Below are 12,712 nucleotides of genomic sequence, written 5' to 3'. Positions count from 1 at the left end.
TCTACTAATAGGAGTTACCTAGAATAGTAAATTCATGGATACAGGATATAGAATGGTGGGTACCAGGAGTGGCTAGGAGAGGGGAATTGTTGTGTAATGGGTACAGAGTTTCAGTTCTTCAAGATGAAAGGAGATCTGCAGCTGGATGATGGTGATGGCTGTACAACAATGTGAAAGTATTTAACACCACTGAACTGTGCACTTAAAGTGGTTAATCTAGCAAATTTATGTGTATTTTATCACAATTAAATTTTTTTTTCCCAAAAGTATCCCTTTCAGGAAAAATGGATAGTCCCCATATTTAAAGATTTCATGTGGCTATTAGATTTATTACTTGTGGTTACAGTAGAAAATAAATGAGCTTAGATTCCCAAGTTTTATGTTTTGATGGTACTCATCTCTGAAATGGCCATGTGAGATTAGTTAGTAGAAATAAAGGGCATGTCTAAAAAGTCCTTTCATATCTTTGGATACAAAGCTTTAGAAACATGCCCTGCATTCTTTTTAATGTTTCTTAATAGGAAAAAGTTGTATGCTTGTGTACATAAAATAACTCTGTAAATAAATAACATTAGATGATTCTTGGCTCTGCCAATAATATTTGGAAGCACATCTGAGCAAAGACTAAACATACCTTGACATCAGCATGTTGTAGTTCTCTTCTGTTGGTTTCTATCCTTCCTTTGAGCATGTTCTAGGTACTCTCTCCAGAGAGCATGTTTACAAATTAGTGCTAGCTTTGTATCCATGAAGATTCCAATTTATATGCCTTTGTCTCCAAGGTGCAGTGTTGGTTGATTAAAGAGAAATAATCTGGAGAGAGCTTGGAATGTGTAAAGATTCCCAGGAAGCCATTCAGGAGGCAGACAGGGCTAGAATGTTTGAGAGTGTAGACCAGGTGTCAGTGACCCGGAGTTTATTCCTGCTCTTCCTCGTCAACTGTGGGGCCTTGATAATGTCACTTGGCTGCTAAGCTTCAACGTCCTCATTCTTAAACCCAGCCTGGAAATCATTGCCCCACAGATTTGTTGTGAAGATGTAACTTAGTGAGATAATGTTTGTTTCCATGTCTCATTCTTAGGAATGCTCAGTCATCAGGAACTGTTATTATTCATAAGAATCAGGGCACTGGCCTTTTGGGCATTATTTCTACTTAAGTAAAAGAGTAACACCTTCTGAAATGACTTTACTCTTTAATTTCTGTGTATGTGTTCATGGTCTTTGGTGATTTTCTTTATATTTATTGTCTAATAATAAAAACTAAATTGTTTACATAAATTTGAATAGTAAAGCCAAGAAACAGAAAATGAAAGCAAACAAACAAACAAACAAAAAAACACAATAGGAATTTTTGGGAAAGGCATAACAGAGAACTGTATATAATGTTTTCCACCAAGAGCAAGAAATCAGACTAAAATTTTTTTGTATTTTGACTTCTGGCTTTCCTCCCACTAGCTTCTTTCCTGACTATCACCTTGTACAAACTCTTTCTTTCCAATCCCTCACCAAGACCTCTAGCCTTTTTCTCAGCCCTCCCCACACTCTTGACTGTTTTCTTTCTCTCTTTGAGGACAGGGCCTGTATCTCTCATTTCTGTTCAAGGGACTCAAGAATCTTCTCCAACACCACAATTCAAAAGCTTCAATTCTTCAGCTGTATTGTACTCATTATATATTTTCCCCATTTTTCCTACCATCCCACTTGAAAGGACTCCCCAAACCATAGCAAGAGTGAATAAGTATAGAACAAAGCCAGAAGATACTACTCCTCTTGCTCTGTCCCTCATTTGGAAATCTCAATTTAGAAATGGGTTTATGCACTTACATGTCATGGGCTAATATGTTTTAGGAGAAGATACTCAAAATCTTATCCCTCCTCAACCAAGAGCCCTTTGTCTTTACAGTGTCTTGCTAGCTGCAGAGGTGGAGAAATTCTGTTAGTTTGGTTACTAGAATTTACTTGTCTAAGTGCAAATCTTACATTCCTCTCCCCTCCAAATGAGTAGGAAGCATCGATGCTTGTGTATTAACACCCCAATGTAGGGAACTTAGGAAGCTGAGAGCAGACTTTGCGGGGGGTGAGTCCAGTGCTGTTTCTTTGAGTTGCCTCTCTTAGCTGAGCCAGGCCCACACCATCTTCCCTGGATCCCTGGTCCCTGTGATCCTGGAAGCAGCACAGAGCTTCCATGGTGGTCTCTCTTCCTCCCAGGCTCATCCCGTCACTGCTTTGGAGGCATATGGGCCACTTAATCAACTTTGTGTGGATAAATCTCCCTTTATGTCTTTTTAATTATGGATTTGCTCAGAGATATCTCTTTTTTGGTGGCACACCCTGAGTTTTCTGTCTTCTTTTCTCTCTCACCAGACTTAAAACTGAGACCATATTAAAGGAAGGTTTGGAAGGCTTCCTGAGTATCATTCTTCCTCATGATTAGGGGAAAGAAATATCTGTCTTCATCTTTCCTCTCAGGCTTTTGTGAAGTGAGGAGGAAAGTCCAGCCCCAAGGCCAGGTGGGATTTGAATGTGGTGATTCGGAGAAGTTCCAGGCACTTGTGGAAGAGTCAGGTCTCCTCTTGTTCCCACATGAGTGCATTCCCTTGTCCTGTCCTCTTCACTGAAAGGAGCTTATTGGGCACTTCACTGCTGCCCATATTCTTATGATCTGGCTTACTAGAGCCTTCCAGAAGAAAATGTAAATGGCCTACATGAGCTTATGTACAGGATTCTCTCTTGAACCTGAGGACTCATATATTTCTAGAGTGATTTGCTATGGCTCCTCCTGAAGCAGATGAATAGGAAGAATGATTTAAAGTATCATGACACAGGTCACGGTGGGTTTCAGGTCCTCCTGGCCTTGCAGTTAGTAACGAGGTTCTGTGAGGCAGGTCTCCCTGACACACAGGTGAGAGAACGTGGGGACCAGCTGATGCCAAGATCAGAGATGATCTCTCCATGGACAGAGGTGCTGCAGACCCTAGGAGCTGACGTTCCCCTTACACATGTGGGGATGTTCATTTCACACATGTGGAGAGATTCCAGATCCTAGAAGACAGTCTGACCAGTGGGGAAAATAGCCTAGTTTATTCTTCAGTGCTAATGTGTAAATATTTAATGGTATGCTTTGAGGCATAAACCTCTACTAATCATGCTGTTGGTATTTCCCAGTCATACCAGCATTGACAGTTAATTTATGTAGATCTTGATGTTAAGTTTCTCGTGTAATTATTTCCTCAGTTTGTGTGAGTGTTTAAGCAGATATTTATTGCCAGGGTAGTATTAAAAAAAAATATCAAATCTTCCTTTGTCTTCAGCTTTTTCCTTAAGATGAAAACACTTTCAACACTTTCTTCTGTTAGTGTTCAGTAGTCCAGAAGATATTTTATAGCACATTATGTACAATGGAAAATTATTTTAGAGATACTGTTTTGTAAACATACATTTTCAACTTTATTATGAATAATTAATTAATTTAGATGTTTTTGCATTTTAATTTTGACATTCTGTACACATTGGAATAAAACGAAAAAAGGTTAAGGTAATAACATTCACTATTTTGGGGTATTTAGGAACCTGCTTTATTCACTGGAACGATGAGGAAAAATCTGGATCCCTTTAATGAGCACATGGATAACGAACTGTGGAATGCCTTAGAAGAGGTAATTTATTAATAGTAACTTGTTAGCATCAGTATCTGTGTGTTTACATTTAGAGCATTGCAGATAATTAAGGGGAGCATATCAGTTTCACTGACTTCATTTACCTCCTAGGAAAACACTGATGACATGCGTGCACTTAAAAATGTGTGTATTACTTAGGAATATATCTACCTAAAGAAAGAAAAAAACCTATATATAGAAAACTATAAAACACTGTTGAAAGAAATCAAAGAAGACACTAATAGATGGAGAAATATACTGTGTTCATGGATCAGAAGAATCAATATAGTGAAAATGAGTATACTACCCAAAGCAATCTATAGATTCAATGCAATCCCTATCAAGCTACCAATGAATGGTATTTTTCACAGAGCTAAAATAAATAATTTCACAATTTGTATGGAAATACAAAAAACCTCGAATAGCCAAAGCAATCTTGAGAAAGAAGAATGGAACTGGAGGAATCAACCTGCTTGACTTCAGGCTCTACTACAAAGCCACAGTCATCAAGACAGTATGGTAGTGGCACAAAGACAGAAATATAGATCAATGGAACAAAATAGAAAGCCCAGGTATAAATCTATGCACATATGGACACCTTATCTTTGACAACAGAGGCAAGAATATACAATGGAGAAAAGACAATCTCTTTAAGAAGTGGTGCTGGGAAAACTGGTCAACCACTTGTAAAAGAATGAAACTAGATCAATTTCTAACACCATATACAAAAGTAAACTCAAAATCGATTAAAGATCTAAACATAAGACCAGAAACTATAAAACTCCTAGAGGAGAACATAGGCAAAAACACTCTGACATAAATCACAGCAGGATCCTCTATGATCCACCTCCCAGAATACTGGAAATAAAAGCAAAAATAAACAAATGGGACCCAATTAAAATTAAAAGCTCTGCACAACAAAGGAAACTATAAGCAAGGTGAAAATATAGCCTTCAGAATGGGAGAAAATAATTGCAAATGAAGCAACTGACAAAGAATTAATTTCAAAAATACACAAGCAACTTATGCAGCTCAATTCCAGAAAAATAAATGACCTAATAAAAAAAAATGGGCCAAAAAACTAAACAGACATTTCTCCAAAGAAGACATACAGATGGCTAACAAACACATGAAAAGATGCTTAACATCACTCATTATCAGAGAAATGCAAATGAAAACCACAATGAGGTACCATTTCACGCCAGTCAGAATGACTGCTATCCAAAAGTCAACAAGCAATAAATGCTGGAGAGGGTGTGGAGAAAAGGGAACCCTCTTACACTGTTGGTGGGAATGCAAACTAGTACCACTATGGAGAACAGTGTGGAGAGTCCTTAAAAAATTGCAAATAGAACTGCCTTATGACCCAGCAATCCCACTGCTGGGCATACACACCGAGGAAACCAGAATTGAAAGAGACACATGTACCCTAATGTTTACTGCAGCACTGTTTATAATAGCCAGGATGTGGAAGCAACCTTGATGTCCATCAGCAGATGAATGGATAAGAAAGCTGTGGTACATATACACAATGGAGTATTACTCTGCCGTTAAAAAGAATACATTTGAATCAGTTCTAATGAGGTGGATGAAAAGAGCCTATTATACAGTGAAGTAAGCCTGAAAGAAAAACACCAATACAGTACACTAATGCATATATATGGAATTTAGAAAGATGGTAACAATAACCCTGTATGCGAGATAGCAAAAGAGACACAGATGTATAGAACAGTCTTTTGGACTCTGTGGGAGAGGGCGAGGGTGGGATGATTTGGGAGAATGGCACTGAAACATGTATAATATCATATGTGAAATGAATCGCCAGTCCAGGTTCGATGCATGATACAGGATGCTCGGGGCTGGTGCACTGGGATGACCCTGAGGGATGGTATGGGGAGGGAGGAGGGAGGGGAGTTCTGGATGGGGAACATGTGTACACCCATGGTGGATTCATGTTGATATATGGCAAAACCAATACACTATTGTAAAGTAATTAGCCTCCAATTAAAATAAATAAATTTATATTTAAAAAAAGAAAAAAAAGTATGTATTGATGATGATGAAAAATCAACAATATAATGTGACACGTCTTCATTTTATCTATTTCCCTAGAACCCTGAACAAACAGATACATTATCTTTTCCTAGAGTACTCAATTAGATGTTAAAACTCCGGGATCAAATTCTATTAGTGACCTAGTGAATTAATTCGGAGAAGGCAATGGCACCCAACTCCAATACTCTTGCTTGGAAAATCCCATGGATGGAGGAGCCTGGTGGGCTGCAGTCCATGGGGTCACTAAGAGTTGGACACGATTGAGTGACTTCACTTTCACTTTTCACTTTCATGCATTGGAGAAGGAAATGGCAACCCACTCCAGTGTTCTTGCCTGGAGAATCCCAGGGATGGCGGAGCCTGGTGGGCTGCCGTCTATGGGGTCACACAGAGTTGGACACGACTGAAGCGACTTAGCAGCAGTAGCAGCAGTGAATTAATTACTCCATTACACTCCAATATTCATTTTATTCCTCTGGTCTTCAGTTCAGTCGCTCAGTCGTGTCTGACTCTTTGCGACCCCATGAATCACAGAACTCCAGGCCTCCCTGTCCATCACCAACTCCCGCAGTTCACTCAGACTCACGTCCATCGAGTCAGTGATGCCATCAGCCATCTCATCCTCTGTCGTCCCCTTCTCCTCCTGCCCAGCATCAGAGTATTTTCCAATGAGTCAACTCTTTGCATGAGGTGGCCAAAGTACTGGAGTTTCAGTTTCAGCATCATTCCCTCCAAATAAATCCCAGGGCTGATCTCCTTCAGAATGGACTGGTTGGATCTCCTTGCAGTTCAAGGGACTCTCAAGAGTCTTCTCCAACACCACAGTTCAAAAGCATCAATTCCTCTGGTCTTAGGAAACATCTATTAAGTGGAGACAATAGTAGTTTTTCCTTATTGACTAAAAAATATAAACAAGATCACACTAATAAAGTGTAGAAGTTCCATAGGAAAGTGTTTATAAAGGTAAATTATATAGTAGGAATTGATAATGATTATTTATTGGCAATTATATCATTTTAATGCTCTAGCATTAATGCAGATAACAGAACCCTGGAACATCTGCTCAGTTGTTATATGAATAGGTTCATTTCTAGAGAATTTTCTGTTATTTGTGTCATGTTTTCCCTTGCCCCACTTCTTTGAATTTCCTCACCCTTGCATGAAAATAATTTTGACTATTAAGTTGCTGTCAGTTGGATTTTAATACAAATTATTTTGTGTATTTGCACTCATTTTACAGATCAGTTCTACTGTTGGAAGAAACCCTAGACTTCTAAGCCATAGATAGACTTCTAATTTCTCCTAGGATCTAGCTCAGTCTTTTGGTTTTACAAAGTAAGAATGAGTATTCCTATGCATTAACGACGAAAGATCAGAAAGAGAAATTGAGAAAACAGTCTCATTTACCATTGCAACAAAAACAATAAAATACCTAGGAATAAACCTACCTAAGGAGGCAAAAGACTTGTACTCATAAAACTACGAGGTACTGATAAAAGAAATAAAAGATGATGCAAAACAGATGGAGGGATATACCATGTTCTTAGATTGGAAGAAACAATATTGTGAAAATGACTATACTACCCAAAGAATCTTCAGATTAAATACAATCCCCGTCAAATTACCAATGGCATTTTTCATAGAATTAGAGCGAAAAATTTTACAGTTTTAATGGAAACACAAAAGACCCCAAGTTGCTAAAGCAGTTTTAAGAAAGAAAAATGAGGCTTGAGAAATTAGGTTCCCTGACTTCATAATATATTACTGAGTTGGCCAAAAATTTGTTACATAAGATTTTATGGAAAAACTTAGATGAACTTTTTGACCAGTTCAATACAGATCTAGAGTAATCAAGATGGTGTGGCACTGGCACAAAAACAGAAATATAGATCAATAGAACAGGCTAGAGAGCCCAGAGATGAACTCACACACCTGTGGTCACCTATTCTGTGACAAATGAGGTGAGAATATATGATGGAGAAGAGGTGGTCTCTTTAGTAAGTGGTGCTGGGAAAACTGGACAGCTATGTTTAAAAGAAGAAAAGTAGAACACTCCCTAATACTGTATACAAAAATAAACTCAAAGCGGATTGAAAACCTAAATGTAAGACCAGATACTATAAGTCTCTTAGAGGAAAACACAGGGAAAACACTCTACATAAATAACTACTAAATGTTTGACTGATCTTTTGATTTCAGAGAAGTGTGGCATATTTTTAAAAATCTTTTTTTGTTTGTTTTGTTGTTACACAAATCTGAGAGATTGATTGTTCATGTTGGTTTGAATTGGTATGTTTGTCATTTAGTGTCACCCTTTCATGGAAGCTCTGAAATCTGTAATATACAGATGAGCCTTGACTGTGAGCAGGCAGATTTGGAGGTATGACCATTTCCAGTCAGTAATTCTGGTTTCTGAAGGATATCACCACTGAGTCTTTATACATCTACCCTGCTTTTCAGCAACATGTGGGTTTTGTTTTCTTAAATTGGGTTGATTGCTTCACCTTCTCCTGCCTGTGCACCTCTGATTTCATTTAAGTCTGTGAGTCTTTTACAAATTCTGCAAGAGAAGAGGTGTGTAGAGCATTTAACCATTAAATATAAAGAATGATAGGATGATCCACTACTCTTGAATTCATAGGACAAATTTAACGGTGAAATTGGGACACATATTTAAAAAATAACTGGAAGTACTGGTAAATTATTTTTTCTATTTGTTTCCCAGATTTAGACCTTTTTGCACAGATTCTCAGATAGCATTACTCTAGAATTTTAGAATATATTTTTCCATGGACAGAGAAGCAATATTAATCTAAATTATAAAAATACTGAAGTGGTAGATAATACTAAGATCTACTTCTATTTAAACTACATTTGGAACTTTCTATAAAAAGAAAGAAATGTGAGTTTATTTCACAAAGTGAAGTATGTGGTTTCCATGTGATGCTTCTGGAATTAACCCTGTTAACTTTGGTGATATCACTTAGAGAAATCATCCCATCATTGTGTTTCTCTAGGAATTGATTCCTTATGACTGTTTTAAATAAAAACTTATGAAATTATTCATTGAAAAACATACAAATGTGATAAATAATTCATAGAGAATTGGGATAAAGGGATGATTTATCAGTCTAAGTTATTGTTGTTCAGTTGCTAAGTCACCTCTGACTCTATGTGACCTCATGGACTAAAGCACACCAGGCTTCCCTGTCCCTCACCATCTCCTGGAGTTTGCTCAAGTTCATGTCCATTGAATAGATGATGTCATCCAGCCATCTCATCCTCCGTCTCCCTCTTCTCCTTCTGCCTTCAATCTTTCACAGCATCAGGGTCTTTTCCAATGAGTTTACAGCAGGTGGCCAAAATATTGGAGCTTCAGCTTCAACATCAGTCCTTCCAGAGAATATTCAGGGTTGATTTCCTTTAAGATTGACCAGTTTGATCCCTTGTTTTCCAAGGGACTCTCAATAGTGTTCTCCAGTACCACAGTTCAAAAGCATCAATTCTTCAGTGCTCTTTTATTGTCCAGCTCTCACATCTGTACATGACTACTGGAAAGACCATAGGTTTGATTATATGGGCCTTTGTCAGCAAAGTGATACCTTTGCTTTTTAACTCATTGTCTAGTTTTGTTGTCATAGCTTTCCCGCCAAGAAGCAATCATCTTCTAACTTCAAGGCTACTGTCACCATCTGTACGGATTTTAGAGCCCAAGAAGAGGAAATCTGCCACTGCTTCTATCTTTTCCCCTTCTATTTGCCATGAAATGGTGGGACAAGATGCCATGATCTTAGTTTTCTTAATGTTGAGTTTTAAGCCAGCTTTTTCACTCTCCTCCTTCACCCTCATCAAGAGGTATCACTAAATCAATGAAGTCAGTTTTTAAATGAACCAAAACCCCTAGTTATTAATTTGTAAATGATGCCTAACTGGATATGTGAACCCAAACTTACCGAGTTAACCTGAGAATGAGTAGGAGGAAACCACTAGTTTCCTCTATGAACTTCAATTAAAAGGAAAAGATGGCATAAAAAAATTTTAAGGTCCTCTAGTTCTGTTTCTTTCTTTTTCCATGGCAGAGGTGGACACGCAGAAGGAAGACAGTCCTATGGATGCTGCCTGTCTCATTTTTGTTATTTTCCTAAATATGCCTAAAATACATTTTTCATGTACTGAAAACTTCCAACTTACTGTAAACTGATAAAAGGTCATCAGAAATTAGTGCTATTGGGGTGCTAAAAAGCAAAGGCAGCTCCAAAAATATAACATGAGTAGTGCCTGAAGATGAAGCACTTTATCACTCAGAGGTTTAAAGGTCATAGTAGATAAAACTCTGGAAGTGAATCATTGATGTGTTGTTTCCATCAAAAAGCAAAAACAAAACACCTTAGATACTAAGATTTGGAATTAAGAGTATAGTATGGGGGTTTCCCCAGTTGCTGAGTGATGAAGAGTCTGCCTGCAATGGAGAGAAATGGGATTGATCCCTGAGTTGGGAAGATTCCCTGGAGGAGGAAATGGTAACCCACTCCAATATTCTTGCATGGGAAATCCCATGGACAGAGGAACCTGGCAGGCTACAGTCTGTAAGGTCCATGACTTAGCAACTAAACAATAACAGAAATGTCCTGTTGAAACTGGGAAGAAATTGTATAGTTAAATGTCTGACATTGATAGTGTCTCTTTTAGGACACAAATGTGTCTTATCACACAGGAAACAAAGATACAGAAACCTGGGCATCAGCAGCCTGTGCATCAGGAACCACATGGTTCAGTCCTTGCGGTGGAGACAGGTCACATGTCCATTTCCCGGGGCCTTGTGTTAGGTGAACTTCCTTTACTGCTGGCCCTGCTCTGGTAAAAGCTCTTCCCCATCTGTTGATTGCATTTCAGTGTCTCCTTCTGATCTACACCAGATTTTCTTCTTGAAAAGTAAGAAAGTTCCACAAAATGTGGAAACCACCTGACCTCTGTGTTCCCCTCCTGTGAGGGGCGTCAGTACCCACTACACAGAGCGCACACAGCGATGATGGAGGCAGGGCGCCTTAAAGTCCAGTGTATTATTCTTCAGTTTTGCTGTATTCTATCATTCTCCCAAGCTCAAAAACAATCTAAAGTATTCTATACTGAAATGTATAGTTTTGAATAGTAGTTATTTGTTCTATTTTCCTTAAATTATAACTTTTTCAGAGCTTTCCTTTATTTAAAGTGTGATATGATATTTTGGAGCCAGTTAATTGTTATAAAAATATATCTTTTTAGAATTACACTTATAAGAAAACAGTGTTATATATAAATTAATTATCCATATGAATTTAGTTTCTAATTTATAGAAACAGATATGTCATGCAATTAGAGTCACTTATGCCTTCATTCACGTTGTTGCTGTTTGTCACGTCTGACTCTTCTGCAACCCCATGAACTGTAGCCTGCCATGCTCCTCTGTCTATAGGATTTCTCAGTCAAGTATACTGGAGTAGGTTGCGATTTCCTTAGCCAGGGGATCTCACCCAGGATCGAACCCAAGTCTCCTGTTTGGCAGGTGGATTCTTTACCACTGAGCCACCAGGGAAGCCCACCTTCATCCAGCCAACAAATGTCTACTAAGAGCTTGTTAGGCAATGCTGCAGATTCTGGGGCTGTCACAGTCATCAAGAGACAAAATGCCTGTCCTTCTGGAGCTGAAATTCTCCTGGAGAAGTTGAAAATCAAGCCAATCATATGTAACAAAATGTACATATGTAACAAAATCTCAGTGCTGATACGTGCAAAGGAGAAAAGTGAAGCAGAACTTGAGGAGGGGCGAGCTGATAGCATTATTAATAATGGGCAATATATATTGGTCTGTTACAAATTCTGCATGTACTGACTCATTTAATATTCTTAACAATGTTAGGAGGCACACACCTTTATAATTATGGTATTATAGTCTTAGAGTTTAGGAAGCTAAGATAGAGTAGGTTCAGGAACTTGCCCAGTTGGTACAGCTAGGCAAGACTTAATCCCCAGGCTGCCTGGCTTCAAGTCTCCAATTTATTTTTGTTTGGCTTCAAGAAAAAAAAAAAAAAAGGTCAACAAAAGAACCTAAAATGCCGTACTTTGGTGCTGTCTCCAAAATGACAGAATGATCTCGGTTCATTTCCAAGGGAAACCATTCAGTATCACAGTAATCCAGGTCTATGCACCACCCTAATCATAGAAAGTGAAGAGGAACTAAAGAACCTCTTGATCAAAGTGAAAGAGGGGTGTGAAATAGCTGGCTTAAAACTCAACATTCAAAAGACAGTTCTATACATCTGTGTCTCTTTTATATTAAAAAAAAAAAAAAAAACCTCAACATTCAAGAAGCTAAGATCATGGCATCCTGTCTCATCACTTCATTGCAATAGATGGGGAAATAGTGGAAACAATGACAGACATTATTTCCAAAATCATTGCAGATGGTGACTGCAGCCATGAAATTAAAAGATGCTTGCTCCTGGGAAGAGGAGCTATAACAAACCTAGACAGAATATTAAAAAGCTGAGACATGATTTGCCTACAAAGTCCATGTGGTCAAACTTATGGTTTTCCCAGTAGTCATGTACCAATGTGAGAGTTGGACCACAAAGAAGGCTGAGCGCTGAAGAACTGATGCTTTAGAACTGTGGTTCTGTAGAAGATTGTTGAGAGTCATTTGGACAGCAAGGAGATCAAACCAGTCAATCCTAAAGGAAATCAACCCAAATTTTCTTTGGACGGACTGATGATGAAGCTGAAGCTCCAATACTTTGGCCACCTGATGTGAAGAGATGACGCATTAGAAAAGACCCTGATGCTGGGAAAGATGGAAGGCATGTGAAGAAGGGTATGAAAGAGGACAAGATGGTTGGATGCCATCCCCAACTTAATGGATGTGAGTTTGAGCAAACTCCAAGCAATAGTGAAGGACTAGGAACACTGGTATGCTGCTGTCCATGGGGTTGCAAAGTGTTGGGCATGACTCAGTGACTGAACAACAA

At 38.4% G+C, this 12,712-nt stretch overlaps 1 protein-coding gene across 1 annotated transcript in view; it reads left to right on the top strand.

Moving 5' to 3' along the window:
- Positions 1–12,712, top strand: part of LOC128057632 (ATP-binding cassette sub-family C member 4-like) — a 200,875-nt gene that overhangs the window by 181,001 nt on the left and 7,162 nt on the right. The window contains 1 exon segment of the mRNA XM_052650093.1: positions 3,567–3,656. Coding sequence (XP_052506053.1) covers positions 3,567–3,656 — 90 coding nt within the window.

Source organism: Budorcas taxicolor, chromosome 12, assembly GCF_023091745.1.
Source record: "Budorcas taxicolor isolate Tak-1 chromosome 12, Takin1.1, whole genome shotgun sequence".
Taxonomy (NCBI): domain Eukaryota; kingdom Metazoa; phylum Chordata; class Mammalia; order Artiodactyla; family Bovidae; genus Budorcas; species Budorcas taxicolor.
This window is presented reverse-complemented; position numbering and strand designations above follow the sequence as displayed.